The sequence below is a fragment of the Mirounga leonina genome, unplaced genomic scaffold (assembly GCF_011800145.1).
Source record: "Mirounga leonina isolate KUSES-001 unplaced genomic scaffold, KU_Mleo_1.0 Mir_109, whole genome shotgun sequence".
In the NCBI taxonomy this organism is placed as follows: Eukaryota; Metazoa; Chordata; class Mammalia; order Carnivora; family Phocidae; genus Mirounga; species Mirounga leonina.
The window spans coordinates 2,165,702-2,188,411 of NW_023270244.1; the positions used below are offsets into that span (position 1 = coordinate 2,165,702).

Here is a 22,710-nt window from a genome sequence, read left to right on the forward strand (position 1 = left end):
CATTAACTAGGGATGACTGGAGAAAACGCTTTTGTAAATCCATAAAAAGTCTCAATTTTAACATATTTTAAACAAAAACACAATGTGATTATTTTAACCCACAGCAAGGTTAACAGCGAGGTGGGTCTGAGATCTCCATTGATCTTTAATCGATAAATAAGCATTCGTTTGTAATTAGCACGTTCATTGTTTTAATGTAAATGGATGGTTTGGAATTGCTCGAAGGAGTGTGAAAATACTGTAATTTGTCCTCTTAGATCCCTTAAACATTGCCCCAATCTTCTTATTTTCAGCAGCATCAGGAAGTTTCTGAACAATGGCGCAAAGACAAACCTCAAACGCTACCCTGACATAAATTTCCCAAATGTCCTAATTAGAAGATATGACTTAATGAGGTTTTCATTATACTGTGCATTACAGAAATAAAACCAGAAGAACGCATCTTCAAGACAAGAACTTCAGTTTTCGCAGTGACGTGCCCCTGTGCACGAGGTGCTTAACTTTGTCCTTCAAAATGTCAAATTAGGCTTCAGGTCAGCCATGTGACTGAATGCCAGGGACACGCACCGTGCAGGAATAACACGCTCTGCAGTGCCAGGAGCTGACAGGCGCTCCTGAGTCATTTAAACCGATCAAGGCTTTCAGCAAGCCGATGACAAGAGGGCAGGAAATAGCTTTTATATCAGTACAATCTGAGTTCTTACTAATTTTTATAGAACTAATGAGTTATAAGAAGAGAGGGAGAAATGAACACCTGGAGTCGCGTAAGGGAGACAGAAGGCTGGAGTGGCCGGGAGCTTTCCTATCCTGCCTTTCCTAATCTGTTGGCTCTGGGATCCTGGACCAGCCGCTTCTTATTGCTAAGCTTTGGTTTCCTCTTCTCTAAAACATGGATAAATAACACTTTTCTTGATATTCGAATAAATGAGATAAACGTGCATAGCCTGGCATCTGCCACACAGGAGCGACCTCAAAGATGGTATGGCTTCTACTGCTGTTGCTAAAGCTAGTACTAGTATATGGCCTCTCTCCGATCTCCTCTAACCCCATTTTCCTCCCACGAGTAAGGTTCTAGCAAAAACACCACCTCACACGCTATGCTCGAAATCCCAGTGCTGATGCTGTACTTGCCAACAACGTGTCGGGCCCTGTGCCCTTCTAATTCCCACAGTCACCCCCTGAGGGAGTGGTGATATTATATTATTGTTATTATTCAATTTCATAATTCACACACCGTTTCATCTTATCAATGAGGAAACTGATGGACCCCAAGAAAATTTAAAGCCAAAATTGGAACCCAAGGAGTCTGAATCCTGAGCCCATACTATCAGGCTACTCCTCTATCCTGCTTCCTCCTTCCTTTCTGTTTCTATTTCCGATGATGAGGTGCCTCAGGATCAGGCCCAGCACCAGACTGGTGTTTACACTCAGAACACTACTACTCTGGACGGCTGGGCTGCTATCGAGGGATACACATGATACTGTAACTCCTTTCTCCAGGAATATGAACTTAGTCGGGGTACGGAAACTTGTGACTCATTATGAAAGTCTGTAGGGGACAGACGATAAAAGCAAGACGGTCTCTGTGTTTTGGGTTCTGAAGTTTGGATCTCATCCAGATATTTCACTCTCTTCTCATCTGCAAGGTCAAGACCCTGCTAGCTAAAGCACTCTTAGTGCCATCTGACCCATTTCTAACAGTCTCAGAAATTTCTACCCGGGGAAGGGTTTGTACTTTCCAGTTGTGATTCCTTGAATTGCATCTGCTACATTCACGTATATATGTATCCCCCCCCCCCCCCCCGCCCCATGATCATGGCTTATTTTTTTTTTTTAAAGATTTTATTTATTTATTTGAGAGAGAGAGCACATGAGAGGGGGGAGGGTCAGAGGGAGAAGCAGACCCCCTGCCGAGCAGGGAGCCCGATGCAGGACTCGATCCCGGGACTCCAGGATCATGACCTGAGCCGAAGGCAGTCGCTTAACCAACTGAGCCACCCAGGCGCCCTGATCATGGCTTATTTATCCTGTTAGGAAACAGGCACACCTGTATAAAAGCAAGAACATGCAGTAGGAGAAGTCGAAAATCACAGCTTTCGCTGACTAGTAGGTAGGACCTAGAGGTCAGCGGTCCCAACCCCCTCCTCCTGTCAGGCAAGGAGGGCTCAGAAGGCTTTCACATGCTTTCAGGGCGGGTCCTAGCGCCCTGCTCTTACCCTCGCGGTGAAGTCCACAGCAGCCGCTCGGTTTAACAGCAACGTGGCTACGTTGATATTTCCATAGTGAGCAGCTATGTGGAGCGGAGTGAAGCCACTCTGCAAAGAAAACATAGCAGACATTCAATTGATTCCTGCTGGCCCCTTGTCCGACACGTTAATACCATAACCCTGCCCAAATCAAAGGGAGGAAGCAAAATATGCTGAGGTCCACATTCCATTCTGTACTAGGTTTCTTTCAATTAGTGCCAATTGTTCGTAGGGTTTCAAACAAACGCCCAACTCATAGGCAGAGGAATAGCCAGGAAGGAACCAAGGGTGCAGACTGAGTAATTTTAGTGACTCGGCAGCAGAACTATACAGAAGCCAACGTTTCAAAACATCAAAATAGGGCTGACAAGAAAAATCTATTGCTTACAGAAGGTTTGATTAATACCACTGTTTTATTATCAATGATAGAATTGTCCATTGAAACTCTTTGTCGAAATTCAATTTGTTTAATATATTCAGTATGGAGTAAATGCCAATTTTAATGACAAAAGCAATTTTGGGGGAGAGAACTACAATTGGTCTTGTATAACGGGTGATTGCATTTTAGAAAGAATCCACAAGCTCGTCTCTTTATTAGCAAATGCCTATTCATTTCCTCTAGCTTAGTCATACCAAGGTCATTTTACTTCCTTAAAAAATGCTAAAACATGCAACGATTCACTTAGTCCCCAAAGATTGAAACCTTATAGGAGCTAGATGCATTTCTAGATTGTTAGCAAGCTTCTTAGCCATGCTAGCTATCTTACTGAGTCTTGTGGGGAGGGTGGGAATATTGGTACCATTCAGAGGTAACTTTCATCTTGCTGACACCACTGAGGCTAAGTGTCATGCAGAACTCTAAAGAATCAGTCCTGGAGGAGTAGAATGACAGGGTTGTCTGCAGCTTTAGGTAGAGCTGATAAGCATCTAAAGCATCAAAACTCTTCATCTCACCCAACTCTATTGCGACATCCTTCATTCTCAAGGATTCCTCATTCTTCCTTTCCAACACCAGGTTCAGCTGCAGAAAGCCCTGGTAATCGAACTACTATCTTCTCTGGCACATGCTACTTTGGGGGCGGGGACATAAAGCAGGTATCTAGCCTACAGAGGCGATGCAAAGAAGGAGGGAAAGAAATGAGGCAGCAGCACTAGGTAATGGGAAAGTGATGATGCAGACAGAGATTATATGCATATGTTTATATATATATATATATATATACCTCTGTTGTTCTATTCACCACCATCTAGGTTAACACATTTGGAAGCAAAGAAGAGGAAAAAATGAACGGTTAGTTCGCTCTCGGTGACATGGACGGCAGCAAGCTCATGGCAGCTAAGTTATGAGGATGGAAGCTCTGGTGGGAGCACAAGAGGCACAGAAAGAAAGCTAGACCGAATGGAGGGCTACACAATGGCCTGTTCCAAATGCCACATTTCCTTCACAGAGACCTTCAGGTCATACATGTCAAGGCAATGGCAACGTTCGGCTGGGACTCTGGCTGCCGGCACGCTCTCTCCACAACTGATCAATACTCAGTGCATTGCCTCTCATCTCAGATACCAGCCAAAGGTTTATTTGTGCACATTGTGGTTAGCATTTTGTAATTTTCCACCCTGGTGTTTGAGCTGAAGTGTTGGATACATTCAAAATATACGTTAGAAGGAAGGAAACTACCAGGTGCCTATAGATGGACCTCGGATGTGGCCTCCCTGTTAGCATGCATCAGGCAGCATGCACGGTTACCTCCTAGCTGGAAATGCTGAGGGGGCCGCGCCTTCAATCGGCTGACTTGGACACGTACTGTCCTTGCTCCCAGTGAGGTTAAGGCTTTGGGGTAAGCTTGCCAAAAGGCAGACCAGGCATTCTTACAGCGTGGGTGCTAGCGCAGGAGAGCGCATGGCCGGCTGCCCGCCTTCGCGCCTCACCTTTGACTCCACGTCTGCATTGTTGTCGTTCTGCAGCAGCAGGGCCGCGGCCTTCGTGTCATCTTTTCGGGCAGCGATGTGAAGAGCTGGAAGACGCACTTTTCCTTTAGTGTCATTCTCTAGCAGGAGGGAAACGACTTGATCGTGACCTTGTTGCAACGCTACGGCCAACGGTGTGAAGCCATCCTGCAAATAAATGGATGGGTCAAGATTGGCCCTAGCGGACATGTTCTTTTTGATTAACAAATAAGAATGCAACCGAGCGACCAATTTTTGTTTAAAGCTACCATATTCAAGTAGACAGATATGTGAAAAGACACATGTATATATGTATATGTCTATAAATACTTGTTTATATTTATATATTTACCAAAGCAGAAAATAATAAAAAAATTTGTAATAAGTTTTTGGGATTTTTTTCTGTTAAAAAGTAATACACATTAATTGGGTAAATCTTGAAAATACACAAAAGTACTACATAAAGAGGAAAAAGATACCATAATTTCAATATCCAGAAAATAACTGCAGTGAAAACAATATTTCAGGTTAAATCCAGGTAAATTTTTCCAAGGATCTTATTTAATTAAGCTATAAAAATTTCCCCTGATATTTCAAAACTGGGGGAGAGGCCTGTCTGCTTCCTCATTGCACCTTGATGCCTAGCACATATCTGGTGGCCACTCTGTATATGTTAATTGGTGAACCATAGTAACCGCCGTTTTAAGAAAGGTCTTTATGAAACACTCTTGGCCTCTCTGACCAGTGAAGGGAGAAGACACAGGGATCATGCAAAACAGGACTAGAATAAATTGAGATATACACTCAGGTCTGTGCATTTTGAGCCTCCCCACTGTATTGCCCTGGGACTTGACAGAGAGAAGACAGCTACAGATTTTGCTGTGGTTAAGTAATCGGTGGATGATCTAAGGTTACTGACAGTGGAATAAACAGCATGGAATAGAAAATCCTAAAACTGGCTCAAACTTGAATTCTTCTATGCTTTTACTGTCATGCACTCAAAAGAACATTTATAAATTATTTTTATTAGAGAACTGGCAAGTAAGGTACTTATTTTACTTGGGCATGATATTTTATATCGGTAAGCCTTGTGCTACAAGAAGAGGGCTACTCCAGTGGAAGGGTGTTCATACGGGAGAAAGAGAAAATCTAGTGACTTGCACACTAGTGTTTTCTTGGTCTTCCTAAAAGACCACTTTCATCATTTTTTTCCTTGCTGGAAAATCAGACAAGGGCTCCTACCATTTTTTGACTGAATGCACATCAGTATATTTATATTTAAGGATGTGTAAAATATTGGCCCCAAACACCTAAGGGACACTATTGCCCAGATTCTTCTCATATAAATCCTTTCCTGCGGAAAGGTCTCCTTATTAACTGCGGTGTGCAAACTATTTCTACGCTGGCTTCTATACTCATGCCATGCCCCCAGCCTGCAATGTCCTCCGCCTCACTCACATATACAAATTCTGTCTATTCTTCATGCTTCGAGAACCAGCTGAAGTTCCATCTGCCCCTTTCAACTTTTCCAGGGAGACCCAATAGAGGGAAAGGATGATCATTAACGTAGCTAGAAGGACTTCCCCTGCAGCCTTAAGAAAGGCTGAAAACAACCAAGACATTACCAAAAGAACATCACAGGTTTACCCTTAAGGGCATGAAGTTTCGAATGCAATTTAATGTTATGAGAAAAGTAATCTACATAGCTATGTAAATATAGGACCTCATTTTCATAAAGATAAATATGTGCGTTGTGTACATATACCAAAAGGTCTTAAGGAGTAAACAAAATGTTATCTCTAGGGAAAATTAACAGTGGCTTTTTCTTCTTTTTGCTTTTCACTTTACTTTCTCATTTATGTAATCTATTACTATTACAAAACAAAAGAAAAAAATATTTTTTAAAGGACAGAATGGTCAAAGGAAAATTGTGTATTAAGAGTGAACGTGAAACCTGGACAAAATGTAAGGGGTAAAAATGATAGCCCGCTTCTGGTTCTGAATCAAAACTAAATGGCTATATTTTCTGCTAATATGAACTTTTAAGCCCATAGGGCCTATACATAAAGGAAACTACTTTGCACCAGAAAATAAACTGCAACAGAGACCACAGCACCCACAAGAATGTGCTTCCTGCAATAAGCCAATTAAAGAGACAAAGATACCAGCTCTAAGGTGTCAATAGCTAAAATTAGTAGCTCCCGATTTTGGCTCCAAACCCAGTCTAAACAGTTTGGTTCTCTCTGTGCAGTTATACTTAAAAGAAAAATACATGGGGCACTGGGGTGGCTCAGTCAGTTAAGCAGCCAACTCTTGATTTCAGGCTCAGGTTATGATTTCAGGATCCTGAGATCCAGCCTCGAGTCAGGAGGGGAATCTCCCTGCACTCAGTGGGGAATCTGCCCGAGATTCCCTCCCTCTGCCCCTCCCCCTGCTTGTCTGCTCTCTCTAAAATAAATACATAAATCTTAAAAAAAAAAAAAAAAGAAGAAGAAGAAAAATACAAGCCAAAAGGAAACATGACAGAAGCTCCATGAGAACCTCCATGCCTTGTGGAGTATCTGGAACATAATGGGTGCTTAATAATTACTTGTGGGGTAAATGAACAAATCCTTTAACCTAATGCTTCAGAATCTTAATTAGTAAAAGAAGGAAGATATATATATATATATGGAAAAGATAGGGTATACAGTACATAGTTAATACAGAAAAGGTTTTAAAAACCACAATCAGGCCAAGGACGTAGCAGTAAGTTGGACTTAACCTGCTTCTAAAGGAGAGATACTTAGTGATCTGTACATCACAGTCTAAAAAGACTACCTTCTCCTTCACAGGCCAAGAAAGTACTATGAAATCACTTTCATTGGGATATTTATATTATTTAGTATTTCCATCAAAAAATGGGAATGGATTTTTCTCTTATCCAACAAGTAAGCACTGCTCTATGCCTACCAAATGTGTGTTTTCTTATCGACCAGTAGTTACTTCTTACCTACCCTTAAGAATATCACAAAAACAATACATTCTCATGATAAAAATCTTCAACAGTATGAAAGGGTATAAAGTGAAAAGTAAATCTCCCTCCCACTGCTCAGAATAAACCACTGAGAACAATATGGATATTTTCTTCTATCAGCATCTATAATCTTGCCTCATTTTTGACAACGCTGAATAGCATTTTATTGTGTGAGTATCAATATTATTAAACAGGTTTCCTAGTGGTGCATATTTAGGTTCGTTCCAGTTCTTAAAAAATTGTTCATACTAATTCTGTTGATGAACTTCTTGTATACTGTTTTTGTATCCCCCTCTAATATATCTGTAATGTAAATTCTTAGAAGAAACAGAATTGCTAAGTAAAAAGGTACATAAACACTAACTTTTGACAGTTACTGTTAAATGTTCTGCAAAAGTGTTGCAACCAATGATCAACTTTACCACCACTGTAGGAAAGCTCCCATTTCTTCTACTCTTCAAATTCTTTTTCTCAACTCCAGGGCGAAAGACTGGATCTCATTTTTTAACTGATTAATAAATTAATATTTCTTTGACTATGAGTGAGGATGTGATATTTTCATACATTTATGGTCATTTGTACTTCTTTTTGTGTGAACTGCCTCTTCATTTATTTAGTGGTTTCCCCAGAAGGCACGATCTCAAAAGCTGGGTGAGGTTATATGCAATTCCTCTATCACGATCTTTCTTGTGCCATTTGGAAAACATGTCAGAATTTAAGAAGAGCAGTATTATGACAGGGATAATCCTGCATCTGTTTTCATTATTTTGTTAAAAATAGAGAATACTCAAATGTTGATCTTTTAATATTAGCAATATAGTTCTAATGATACACTTCACAAGGGAGCACAATCTTCCATCCAGTTTAGTTTAAAAAATAAACTGTATTACGTTAGGACAGTCCCAATGACTTAAGTAACTTTTTATTTTAAAACAACTCTTCTATTCAAGACTGCAAAAATTTCTTCGCTACCATGTTTATGTAACACTTAAAAACATATAATAGTTTTGTTGAAAAGTGTGAATTAAATCTAGTTAACTATGTAAATTCAATCATTATAATTATGCTAACTTATATTTGGAAAAAACAGTTTTCAAACTTGTACTACAAACATGTTTCAAAAACAGTGGTTGACTTTGAGGCAAAATTATAAGAAACGGAAAAGTGTTCTAAAGCAAATATGGAGATATTAAACAAATAGCTCAATTATAAGGTAGAGCCAGGCATTTAAGAGCAGAAAAGGTATCTGTGCAATGGAAGATTCTTTAAAAATTGAAAATAGACTTTCTAGTATATTTCATAAACATTGAAGAATCCTCACATTAATATATGACTGTAACTAAACTCTAGTGGGACAAATTTTCCATGCTATAACTCCAGGCTTACAAAATGTCCTGCACCCATGTGAACTTACCCACAGGAAGAACCAGCATGTCTTACCTCTGTGGCTAGGCTCTGGCTTGCACCATTGTCAAGAAGAAACTTGACAACTTCGAGGTGGTTTTCCTGGGCTGCCATATACAATGGCGTGAAACCATTCTGCAAAAGAAGAAATGAAATGTTTCTATGTTTGTCTGTGGCTTTATTATAGGGCCAATCTAGTTTTCCATGGTACTGATACTATATGTTCCAGAAAATGCTTGTGTATAATAATTTTAATGATACTTTAATGCAGATATTCATATTTATTAAAAAGCCTAAGCATGATAGTTTAACCAGAATTTATAAGTGTATTTCAAAATTACAGTTCATAATTTATAACTTGAGTATAGTTCATAGCTAATAGTGTATAATTCACACCTATCCACTTTCGATAAATAAGTACATTTGTTTAATCATCAGCCTCTTACTGAGCACCTACCAGGAGTAAAGAATTTTCCTAGATGATATGAGGATATGAAGAAAAATACATTTGGTCATTGTCCCAATGAGTTTTTTCCCCCATACCAATAATTACCTACTTTAAATAAAAGGTTTAATACTTTCACATAAAATTAAGAGTCTGAAATATTCCCTAATTTGGAAGGAATTTATATTAATTTTAAGGAGCTTCAAACTCACCACAGGTGACGTGACTTGGAGCAAAGGAAAGAATATCAATATGCAAAAGGGTATATACTTCAATTTCAAAACAGAATTCAATTAGTAGTTGATTTTTTGTAAGTTTCCTGCCTTGCATTTTTTTTTTTAGCAAAGATGTGGTAGTTTCGGGGCGCCTGGGTGGCTCAGTCGTTAAGCGTCTGCCTTCGGCTCAGGTCATGATCCCAGGATCCTGGGATCGAGCCCCGCATCGGGCTCCCTGCTCCGCGGGAAGCCTGCTTCTCCCTCTCCCACTCCCCCTGCTTGTGTTCCCTCTCTCGCTGTGTCTCTCTGTCAAAATAAATAAATAAAATCTTAAAAAAAAAAAAAAAAAAAGATGTGGTAGTTTCATGTTCAGAATACACACATATGCATTCATATGTACATATATGTACACACACACTATGTATAGGTATGTATTTATGTTTGTCTGAAATGTGGCCAACTGCCAAAGAACCTGGATTCAAGTACATGAATGTGTACATTGCATCTTAAGCTTTTTATTAAAATATGTTGCTTGGGTGTCTGGGTGGGTCAGTCCATTAAGCATCTGCTTTAGGCTCAAGTCATGATCCCAAGGTCCTGGGATCGAGCTCTGCACTGGGCTCCCTGCTCCACGGGAAGCCTGCTTCTCCCTCTCCCGCTCCCCCTGCTTGTGTTCCCTCTCTGTGTCTCTCTGTGTCAAATAAATAAATAAAATCTTTTAAAAAAATATGTTGCATATGTGTGATTGTTCTCTAGAACAATTTATTTCACATCTATGAAATACTTTCATATGTTGTCTATGTAATATTTTTAAATCTTACTGCAAAACATATATCAAAACATAGTTTTCAAACTATAGCAAATTTTCTTTGAATAAATTTTTCAGAATACGGGGCGCCTGGGTGGCTCAGTCGTTAAGCGTCTGCCTTCGGCTCAGGTCATGATCCCAGGATCCTGGGATCGAGCCCCGCATCGGGCTCCCTGCTCCGCGGGAAGCCTGCTTCTCCCTCTCCCACTCCCCCTGCTTGTGTTCCTGCTCTCGCTATCTCTCTCTCTGTCAAATAAATAAATAAAATCTTTAAAAAAAAAAATTTTTTTTTCAGAATACAATTCTATTTAACTGAATGTTCTGGAAATTTTATTGTATACATTATACAATTGGAAAGAATAAAAGTAAATATATTCTAAATAAAATGTACCGACTATTACTCAAACTTTTGTGATTCAAAAGGTTTAGGTTCATCATTATAAATATCATTTACTATATGATTACCTTACTTATCTATAATTCAGGCTCTGGTGACATCACTTTTTTGGCTTTTAGCTGCGAATTTAAAAGTAAGTTAAAAAGATCCTTGAGCTGATGATAAAAGTGATGTCACATAACAAATCTACCATTCTTATTCATCAGAGGGTTCCTCTATTCTACTTATTCTATTTTACACATAATTGTAAAAAGCTAGGTTATCCAGTTGCCAAGCTCCAAATCAGAGACACGAAATTAGAAGCAGTAGAATATGACACAGCATTCGAGCTTCTTCCCTTTAAATTATCTACCTACTGACATCACTGAAGTTCATTGTTACTCTGTTCTATCATGAAAGGTTTTATCAACATCAAACATGGAACATGGAATAACTGCAACGCAATATGTGTGTACACGTGTGTGTGTGCATGTTTGTGTGTATGTGCCTGGAGTGTTTCATCTTTGTCACTCTGCCCAGACCTATGAGGGAAACTGACAGGTAGTTTAGGATTACTCTTATATTGCTATTTTTTTTGTTTCCTTCATTTGACCAAAATGGAAGATCATTTTATCCTTGGTTGAATTAAATATCCTTTAAAAACCAAAACAAAAGAAAAAAAAACTATTGAAAATATTAAGGAAGAAGAGAAAGATAAAAACCAGGGTGGATTTTTGTGATAGCTCAGTGAACTACTAGGTATCTGTCTTTCTTCATCAGCTGAAATTTCTAGATGGAAGATTCAGATTTTAGGAGTAAAGCTCTTAAGAAAAATCTTGAAAATGGATGTTATTTTCTCAACTGCAGGGCAGGGTTTTGCTGTAGTTCACGATTATCTAAGGAACACTGGTCTATCTAGAAGTATCTGGCTTCTGGCCCAATGTATGCAGACTGTTCTTGAGTTTATCTTCCAGAACCAAACCTTTCATGACCCAGGAAGATAATCCAAGACCAGGTACTGAGGTTTAAAAGATGCTGTTTTTACAGACCTGGAGCTTCCAAAGAGTGATTCTTAAGAATCACAACTTTTAAATCATTCCATATGCCCTTCTCACAACAGCAGAGTGAACTGTGGAACTGGAATTACTCAAAAATAATATGTAGATAAGGATCACAACCAGATTGAGTCCTGTAATTCATTGTTTTCCCACAATTGCTTCTCTTTTTTTTTTTTTTTTTTTTTTTGAGTTCTGCCATTCTATTGCATTGCCCAAAAGCTGGTCATTTTTGGAATGGTCACATTCTTTCATACTTTTTATTTTTATAAATTTTTATTGATATATAATTCACATACCATAAAACTCACCCATTTAAAGTGTACAATTTAGTGGGTTGTAGTATATTCACAAACTTGGGCAACCATCCCCACTATCTAATTCCAGAACATTTTCATCACTGCAAAAAGGAACTCTGTACCATTAGTATTCACTCCCATTCACCGCTCCCCATGGCCTCTGGCCACCACTCATTGCCTTCTATCTCTCTGAACATTTCATATAAATGGAATCACACAATATATAGTGTGATGTATTGATATACATTGAATGGTATTGAATGGCCTCATTTTACTTCTGCTGTTCATATTGATAAAATGTTTTTGGTGTTTTTGTTTTTTCCTCCATAATGGAAATTTCCATTTTATAGGGGGTATGTATAGGCTTGTGTGTTTATTTTGTTTTGCTTTAGTTTTGGTCACCAAGCATCTGTTTCCCCTTCAGGCAATACTGCTCTGATTTTCTTTAGGGGACTACCTCTTACCCTGAAATGTAGGTAGCATGTGTCTTGGCCATCTTTGAGAAAAATTAGCCTGCCCTTCTTCAACCACAGGGTAAACATATGTGCAGGACATCTTCTGTTTGCTCTTCCAGGTCTATTCTCTTTCTCAATTCTGTTTTCTGCAAAGTCCCCCCTCCCCCACCTTGAACTGGTCTGTAAAGACCATATCGAAGGGCAACTCTACCGTATAGCTTCTGATTACTCTCACTCTAACTATCTAGTTTCCAAAGCTTTCCAAAAAGCTTCTTTAGCTTTCTATTCTATGTGTTCTCCACATAATTTCAATAAATTCTCTTTTTTGCTCAAGTTAGTTTTAATCTCAATAACACCATTTAATACAAATCTCATCTATCAAGAAAGGATCAACATGGCATGAGAACACATGTACACTATTTAGTTATGGTTCTAGGGAGTAATTATAAGCATCCTTTGGAAAGACTGAATAAAAACATTACCATTACTCTCTCTTACAAAGAGGCTTAGGGCATAAGTAATTCAATGTGTTGTCATGGGACAACCTACAGCTGAAATGATTTTTTGTAAAATAGTATCTGGATTGGGAGAATGGTCCGATTTCAGAAAGAATGTTATTTTTCTCTTAAGAGAAAAAAGCATACCACTGTTTTGTTTTGTTTTTAAATTAATTTCCTAACTTAGGAAATTTCCAAAACAAAGAGCTGGCCAAAATGGAACATATGGGTGCCCAATTTACAGTTTTTTTTTTCTGTAGCAACAATAGACTCAATTTTCAAAAGGCAGAACAGCTCAAGATTGAGAAAGTATGCTCTTCCATACCTGATCTTATCCATTATCTTCAACACCTTTTGCTCGGAACATTTATTGTGGTGTTATCAAAAGCATGCAAATATGCAGACCTATAAATTTATAGATCATACCGAAGCATGCTGCCTAGTATCCACCCAAATAAAGTAAAGAAGAAAGTCCTCCTGTTATTCCATTTAAGTAAGGGCTGACATTTCATCCATGAACTTTTCTTATCAATCCTAGGTTCCTAGAGTCAGCCTGTGTATATCATGAAGTGCTCCTATGAATTAAAACGTTAAGGGCAGAGCATCAGATTTACACTGATTTACATCTGATATTGATTTTTGTGAATGTTGGTTAGATTACAGGTGTGCTATAAGGTCAAAGGACAGAGAGGCTCTATCATACCTATCTTCTGACTTCATCAAGACCTGACCTCCCCACCAGAGGAAACATTTAAAAACAGAAAAAGACCAAGGAGGCACTGCTTTAATCAAAGGGTCTTATCTTTTCTGAAAAGGATCCACAGAAACGCAGTACCTGTTTCACCCTGGATGGAGATGGGTGGGGACTGGGCAGATGGGGGTCAGGGATGGGAGGAGGCCCTCCACTTTGTCTTTTCATGCATTTTGATGGTAGAACCATGTGAATGTATTACCTATTCAGAGTTTAAATAAACACAATATAAAAATTTTAAAAAACAGCTCCCCCCAAAAAAAACCCCATAGGGTCTTCTCACTGTTAATACTACTATGAAAATTTAGAATATTTTGATAGTTATGGTAAAATATTATTTGAAACAGACTTTGCTTCTTGATAAACACAGTTTGTGCCTTATATTACAGAATAAAGACAGAGAAGGAGAAAAGACTGAGGGCTGTCATTTGATGTGGCAGTTTGAGATTTTCCAATTGCAAACACTAGTAATCCTTGTTGACATATTTAGCACAAAGTATGAAGGACTTAATCATTGTAGAGTTCTTTATAATCACAATTTAACTATCCAACCCAATTTCTTTCTCAGGGTAGGCCTAAATCATTTCTGGAATGTTAAGTAATATAAAAAAGAGTTAACTAACTTATTAAGATATAAGATCAAAGCAATGACAAAAATTAGTTTAAAGTAACATCTAAAACTTCTTAGCTTACAGACCCTCAGTTTATAAGATCAGAACTTGATATTGTCCAATTTCATTTTTATTTTCAAGATAAGGAGAATTTTTATATGTAAGGAAGGTGGGGGACTCTCCTGGCACTAGTTCTTGTTGGCTATTACATATTACCTATTTGGTTAAAACTTCACTCAGACAGGGATGCTGTCTTTCTTGAATATTAATACTCCTGTGATGCTTTATGTGCTGACGCCCAAATGGAATTTAATCTCATGGCATTATCGCTTGTCGTTCTTTGTAAGAATTCCTATTGAAAAGCTGCTACCAGGAGTTATCATGGAAACCCCATTGTGCTGCATGGCCATCTTATTACTTATTCTGTCCAAGGAATGACGCGACTCAGAGGCACAGGGGGGCAGGTGTCCAGATGAAGGGGGCCTGCTTCACTGCGAACTGTCGGGGCAGGGCATGCCAAGCACAGCTACAAGGAACAGGGAATTCTGCAGCCCATGTTCTTCTCCGTCACTTCATCATCACTAGGGAATGTGTATAAACTGAAATCAAATCGGGTCAGGATTTGATTTCAATTGCGGATTCTCTCCGACATCGTCAAGGAGGTTTAAAATTATGGCTGCTCTAAACATTGGTCAGGAATGTGTGAAATGTTTAAAAGAAGGAAGTTTATTTCTTCTCCCTTGGGGGGATAAAGGAAATGAAAATGGATTAAAGAGTTCTCCCACTCTCTCAGAGCTTAACACTAGTTATTTTCCAGTAAAAAGATGTTTGAAAAGCATGATGCTTTGCTTATAGTCAGCTGCTCTGTATCTCTATCAATGGGCTATACTTGTCAATATTCAACTTTATATCATTCCCTTCTGGAAAAGCATTATTACTCTAAGTAAACCCTCCTAGGGAATCAGCATAAGTGGACCACGTATCAAAGGTCCAACCACAAGGAACTAGAAAAGAATCAGATCAGACATACAAGAAATCACGTGTTTGGAAGCGTTGTGCGGTTGCTTCTCCATGACACTGATATTTAACAGCATCAGCATCATGTTACTATGGCCGTAGTAACCATGGAGGAAGTCGCCCCAATTCCGTGGACCCATAAAATATAGGAGGCTCCTGTTAGCCAAAGATAACCAGTACTGAAGATGGCTGGGGAAATCGAGTACACTTAAAAATGGAAATCAAGGGCGCCTGGATGGCTCAGTTGGTTAAGCAACTGCCTTTGGCTCAGGTCATGATCCTGGAGTCCCGGGATTGAGTCCCGCATAGGGTTCCCTGCTCAGCAGGGAGTCTGCTTCTCCCTCTGACCCTCCCCCCTTCATGCTCTTTCTATCTCATTCTCTCTCTCAAATAAATAAATAAAATCTTAAAAAAAATGGAAATCAAAAGGCCATAGTAAATAATGAAAAAAGTTAGATTGAGACTTTATTCTAAAAGACAAAACTAGCACCTGTAGAAGTTTAGGAATTAACAAAATATTGGTTATAACTGAAATTCATGTATGAGTTCTCAAAATGAACAAAGACTAAACCAAATAGGATTTCTGTGGAGGAAAAGTAAAATTTTTCCAACAAAATCATATGATAGCTTGATGTCCTTTATTTTTTATTTTCACAGCATAAGTAAAAAGACAGCCTTTTTGCAAATGCATTTGCAAACCAAAGACCTCACCTAGGTTTTTTTTTTTGGTCATTTAATCTTTTGATTTTCAAATCATTCTCATTTGAAACACTTATCAGGAAATCATCCTAATTCTTCACACATCGCTAGAAAACCACAATCCACGCTTAGTTGTGCACCCAGGGTTCTCCAACACCATCCCCCTAACTTCATGTCATCCTGTGTCTTTTGCAAAACTTGCGGTTTTGTTCTGTAATCAATTTGTTCAGTATCCAACTGCCTGGAGTACAGATGGACAAACAGGAGTACATGAAGGCATCCAATGAGAAGGAACACTTGAGTAAGGACCAGTTTTAAAAATGGTCAGGTTCTTAGCAGATATTTCTGTGTTATGATGATGTTTGCTTTCCTATATAACCTCATTTCTGTGGAGACTGAAATAATGAAAAATTCGGATTATGAGGACCATTTTTAAACCTATTTTAAAGTAAATTCTTTTAGACTGAAAGTCTACCAAATGATAATCTAATTAGAACCTCATGCAAGACTCAGAGCACATAGGAGGTCCTACTGAATGAATCATTAGCTTATATCTGAAACAAAGAATCTGGAAATTTTAATTTGGGGAATTCTAAAGTTTATTCTTTTTTTTTTTAATCTGTTTCAGGGAACAACAATGAGGCCTTAGTTACTAAACAGGAATTAAGCAGTATCTCCCTTTTTTCAACTAAATAAAGCACTGAAGTATAATGAACTTTTAAGAGCATTTCCTCATATATAGGAATTCTCATTTCCTTTGTACTGAGACTACTGAGGTACTGAGAGTAGACTGAGCTAGCATCCTAAAATAGTGTAAGACTCTACATTACAGATATTCCCTAAACATTTGTGTCTATGACTACCAGTCCAGTTTCATAGATGGATGACTTTAAAAAATCTCTCTCACACGTAAAGAGGATATATATGAATTTAAATAATTTGTGACAATTTATTCATTGAATTGTATTCTTAGAGGATATAGGACTTGGCCCAAAGAACATCTATAAATTATAACAACATTTATTTGCAGTAGAGTTGTAGGTTTACCTGAGATTGTGCATTGACATTGGCTCCATTTGTAACTAAGACTTTTACCACCTCCGCTTGCCCAGCCAAAGATGCTATATGCAAGGCTGTGTTTCCTTTCTGTAAAATGAAAAGATACATCAACTCACCCTCTTTATTTCTCTATTTCAACATTTTATAAAATAGGGAATCACTCCATGTTTATAAGTTTCCCAAAGAGAACATGGTTGACAAGTATCTCATGAGAAGCTTGCCCTGATTCTTATCGAGGGCTGAATCCTCACTGAATTTGTCAAGTGACATAAAAAGCATTAAATGTGGGATACTGACCTTCGTAGCTGCATCCACATTGGCTTCTCTCTGTAGCAGTTCAGAAACAACTTCTACATGGCCTTCTTTGGAAGCAAGATGGAGAGCGTTCAACCCGTTCTGATTAAGAGTGAAGGGAAAGCTTTACTCAGCAGGTTGAGAATAGAGCAGCAAACTTTAGTCTACTTAGAACTCTGAAGATCACGGGGCGCCTGGGTGGCTCAGTCGTTAAGCGTCTGCCTTTGGCTCAGGTCATGGTCCCAGGGTCCTGGGATCGAGCCCCGCATCGGGCTCCCTGCTCCGCGGGAAGCCTGCTTCTCCCTCTCCCACTCCCCCTGCTTGTGTTCCCTCTCTCGCTGTATCTCTCTCTGTCAGATAAATAAAATCTTTAAAAAAAAAAAAAAAAAGAACTCTGAAGATCATAACCCACCAACAATTACTTGTATGTGTGCAGTGCTGAAACTTGAATTAGGAATAAAGGTAGTTAAAATTTAGGTGGGTTGTTCTGGTATCATTATTTACTAAATTTTAGGAATTATTAAAGGACGCCTACCTGCATTTCTGAATGCTCCTTTAACAAAGCAGAGTCATTTGAAAATATGAAAAAACAACAACAACAACAACAACAACAAAAAACAAAACCACCCAAACTGGCAAAAAAAAAAAGAAAGTCTTGGTAATAACTAATGAAAGATTCAAGGAGTTTATAGTCTGGATGTTTAAAATTTTAAGTCAAAAATCAAACAGCAACAATAACCACAACTAACCTGATTGCAAATGTTGATGTCAACCCCATTTTTTATGTAGTCAAGGGCCTTTTCTAGGTGTCCAGCTCGAGCTGCTCTTAAGTAACTTGCATTGGCATCAGACTAAAATAAAAAAGAAGGACATTTTGATGAAAAATGAAACTAATAGATATGTTAGAACTATTCAGCTTATACTCCAAACTAAAAAGAAAGATTTTTAAATTGAACTATTATATTTCTAACATGAAAATACTCTTAAAGGTCTTTGTAAAGTCACCAGGAAAAGGACAAATTCTTGAAAAGTTAGTTTCAAGTGTACAAAATTACCCCTTGTGTGATGTCATAACCGATCCTGAACTGAAAGAGAAAATCTCCCATACCATGTAGGTACCTTAAATCAACATACGATTCCTGGAGAGTAAAGAGCAATCCCATTAACTTCCTGGTGGTCTGATTATGAAAATCTCACTATTCTGTTTTGTCAGAAACTTCACATTTATTCCATTCTTTCATATTTAACTATTATAAACAATTTTTCAATTCGTAGCTTCACAAATACATTTAATGTTGTTATACTAGTTTAACAGGAATTTGGAGATGTTCTCTTGGATTTTCCTACAGCCCATAGCCATATGTTGGAACACAGGATGTATTTGAAAAGCATTTATAAATGTCTACCCAAATTGTGAAGCATGCTTTCCATATATTTTCAAGCAAGCTAAGGTCACCACCTGAGAAAACTCTATTAGGAGCATTAGCAGGAGCAAATAAATAAATACACATAAATTTAAAAACAACAAACACCAAATCTGTAATTCATTCACCAAAAACTTACAACTCTTGCCTTTCTGCTAAACTCTAGTACCTACGATTGCAGGGTTGAAACCACCTACTAGTGAAATCTTTAACAGAAAGGAAAGACTTCAGAGTTGGATCTGCACAATTTGGAAAGGAGTCCTCATCCGTGCAGGACACCACAGAAGCAGGTTTTCCTGAAAGGGGAGCCAAAACCATCTGCCGCTAGTTATCAATGCAATCATGCAGGGTGTGGCTTAAATAACAGAGGAGATTGTCTTCTTTCAGCCATTTGGAGAATCCCTTCAAAGCCCCCGTTCACAGGCCACCTCATCTGGAAAGCCTTCCCAGACCTCCCGGGCAGAGATGAATGCTCAGTGCTCCCACAGCATTAATTTCATTAAGCCCTCTTGGTATTTCTCACACAGCATTATAGTTTTGGGTTTACCTGTCCTTCTTCCACCCTAAATTGTAAGCCCCTTGAGAACAAGCAGAGGCAGATCAAGGGGCAGGCAACTGGAAAGCAGACAAGATGCCAATCTTTGAGGGATGCTAATTCATCCCTGGAAATGTAATTGAGCTGAAGGAAATCCCACCTCTCAGAAGGGTCTTTGGTTCTGGTGTGGGTCAATTTAGTTAAGATTTGACTTGCTCAAGTCCTCGAAGGAGAGGCGTCCATCTCTACAGTGTCCACCCTTCTCATGTATAGCAGTATGCCTCTCTGAGGGACTATCCCTTTTCCTCTAAATCAGGCCTTCCCAATCTCAGCACCACTGGCACTTTTTTTTTTTAAGATTTTAAGTAATCTCTACACCCAACGTGGGGCTCAAACCCACAACCCAGAGATCAAGAGACACACGCTCCACAGACTGAGCCAGCCAGGTGCCCCTACTGGCATTTTGATCCAGGTAATTCTTTGATGTGGGAGATAGTCCTGCTCAGTGTTGATGTCTACTAGCATTCCTGGCCTTTACCAACTATCCCCTATTTATGACTAGTAAATATGTATCCTGAATTGCCAAATTTCCCTTGGCAGCAGGGGAGGGAGGGACTTCCCAGCTGAGAATCACTGCTCTGAATAAAGAGTAAACCAATTTATTTACAGATTGTAGGCTTCCATAGGCTTAAATCTTTGGCCTGAGTTACCACATGCCTTGACCTACCACAAGCCAGTGACTATAGTATAACATTCATCTTTCTGTTTCCCCTGCAATTAGAAGCATCCTGGCCCATAGCAGGTGCCTACAAATGTCTTGTGAATGAATGAACCAATAAGTAAGTAAATTGTGTGGAAGTAACTGTATTAATTAAAATACTGCCTGCAACACTACAGGAAGTCTTCTTCACAACAACAGCAGCTATTTCAATGGAGAACCTGCTGGAATACCAAGCTGACCGCCAGAGATGATAAACGAAGCCACTGAGTCAGGTACCTGGGAACACACGCAGCTATGGCCAAAATAAAACTGGGATTTGAATCAAGCATGCAGATCATTTAATCAGAGCTTCAAATAAGACAAAGGACAAACCAAAGTTTCCAGGAATTTCAAGAAAAATAAAATACAATTTTTAAAGAGGCTCACTACTTTGAGATGGTTAGGGTTTTCTTGTCTGGTTTAAAGTTCAGTTAGAAACAAATTCCCTATGCAAGGATGGCTCATTGTACCATAAAACATCACCTTCTTTGTGCCTGCTCAATGACTTATCAGTGAATTTGCCCAGAAGGGCTCTGATGCTGTTATGGGAATAAATGACATCAGTCTGCCTGGATATTTCAACTGCCAGAGATAACAACGGTGAGTAAAGCATCCCCAGTTCTGACTTAGAGTGCATAAAAACAGCCGCTAAAGAAGTTCAAAAAGAGGTATCATGATTCAAGGTAAGCCTCTGCATTCATCCCACATCTGAAAAGTTTGGCAATTGTATATACCGTCCATTTACCTCTCAGAATTTTCCTATCAGACTCTCTAAAGCAAAGCCAACTACAAACAATATAAACCAAATTTTCTAATTCAGTGGTTCTCTACCTATTTGGAGTTCAGATTCTTTTGAGATTAACAAAAGTTACGAGTAAATTCTTTTCCTCCAACAATTGCACATGTATGCATCCATACACCAAATCTGCATATACACATCAAATCTGCATGTACACACATAATTTGCACACTCATTTCATGTGGTTTAGGATTGCCAAGGCTTCTCATGGATTCCTGTTTAATAACACCTACTCTAGGGACGCTGGGGTGGCTCAGTCGGTCAAATATCTGCCTTCGGCTCGGGTCACAGTCCCAGGGTCCAGGGATCAAGTCCTGCAACAGGCTCCCTACTCAGTGGGGACCCTGCTTCTCCCTCTGTCTGCTGCTGCCCCTGCTTGTGCGCTCTCTATCTTTCTGACAAATAAATAAATAAAATCTTAAAAAAAGAAAAAAAAAGAACACCTACTCTAACAATAAAGGGTTTCTGGCAGATACTTTCACTGTATCTATTTCACCCAGCGACCCTGGTACCAGATAATTCTCTGAGGTAGCTAGTTTATCACCTGAGAACTTTAAGAACAAGAGGAAAGACACAATTTTTTTCTTCACTTTTCTCAGCTCTCTATTACATACAGGCATGCTGAACACACGAATAAGTAACAATCAGCCACTGTATACTTCAAAGAAAGAGTATGGGGGGAGGAAGAGGGAGGAAAATACAAAGAAAAAGCAAGAGGAGGAAAATGAAATCTGCCTTGAAGAAAAAAGACGACTTAGGAAGTGAAGTTATTCATGGCTACAGAAAAAGAACCAAGATCCTCCATTTATTGTCAAGCACCTGCAAGCAATGCAGCCACATCTTCCTTCCACGAATATCCGTTGAGTCCTGCCAGTGTGTTAGTCGTGCCAACACCTAGGTGCGCGGCGGCGAGCGCAGCAGAACGGCACCAATGAAGACTCGCTTGCTTTCACCTCACTCTTAAACTTTTCCAAATCATGGTGCTTAGGCGGCAGGGTAAATAATGGATTCTTCACTATTTTATTCTCAAATTCTGCCTATAGTACCTATACCATGTTCTTTATTTCCTTAATGCTAAAATATATATAAGATTTTGTATTTGGCTCAATATCAGTGTACTGCACCTCTTAGCTATTATTTCATTAGAAACTTAGGAGTTACTTTTTTTTTTTAAGATTTTATTTTATTTATTTATTTGAAAGAGAGAGAATGAGAGAGAGAGAGAGAGAGCACATGAGAGGGGGGAGGGTCAGAGGGAGAAGCAGACCCCCTGCCAAGCAGGGAGCCCGATGCGGGACTCAATCCCGGGACTCCAGGATCATGACCTGAGCCGAAGGCAGTTGCTTAACCAACTGAGCCACCCAGGCGCCTCCTAGGAGTTATTCTTACCACAGGCTACAGCCTGCTTTTTCATCTAAAAGGTTCTATCATAACAATGCCTCTTAAGGCCAGTTTTAGATATAGCACTATGGAAGGAAATCAGGTCTCATGAGAAGCTGAGCTCTGCCACATGAAAAGTCCTACAGAGGAGGTCACCCCTAAGGAGTCAGTTGGCATAAAATGAATATAAGCAGATTGGTCAGCATTTTTTCCCCCTAGATGATCAAAGTCTGAAGGAAGAATCTGGAAAAATGATAATATCTTTCATCACCATTTCATGTCTTATCTACTTAGTCATTTTACTAGACAGGAAAGAAATATGAACCATGTGTGTTTTTCAAGGAAATAGCTGTAGGACAGAGTCAAGCATTATTATGAATTAACCTAATAACTCAGCATTCCCACCAATACTGGAATATTGATATTATTCAGCAGAAAGCAGTGATTGGAATGAATAAGCATTTCCCAAGTGCCAACCTCACTAGTAAACTAATATTTCATACAATGCCAGGAGCCACCAGAAGCTGGAAGAGGCAAGGAAGAATACACCAGAGCCTTTGGAGGGAGTAGGGCCCTGTGGACACCTTGATTTTGGACTTCTGGCCTCCAGAACTGTGA

At 39.0% G+C, this 22,710-nt stretch overlaps 1 protein-coding gene across 1 annotated transcript in view; it reads right to left on the reverse strand.

Annotated features, from left to right (window-relative positions):
• LOC118019981 (ankyrin-3) overlaps window positions 1-22,710 on the reverse strand; it is a 331,347-nt gene that overhangs the window by 204,479 nt on the left and 104,158 nt on the right. The window contains exons 2-7 of the mRNA XM_035019746.1: window positions 17,944-18,045; window positions 17,198-17,296; window positions 16,889-16,987; window positions 8,650-8,748; window positions 4,176-4,361; window positions 2,217-2,315 (exon numbers count right to left, since the gene is read on the reverse strand). Of these exons, the coding sequence (XP_034875637.1) occupies window positions 2,217-2,315; window positions 4,176-4,361; window positions 8,650-8,748; window positions 16,889-16,987; window positions 17,198-17,296; window positions 17,944-18,045 (684 nt within the window). The remainder of the gene's footprint in view (window positions 1-2,216; window positions 2,316-4,175; window positions 4,362-8,649; window positions 8,749-16,888; window positions 16,988-17,197; window positions 17,297-17,943; window positions 18,046-22,710) is intronic.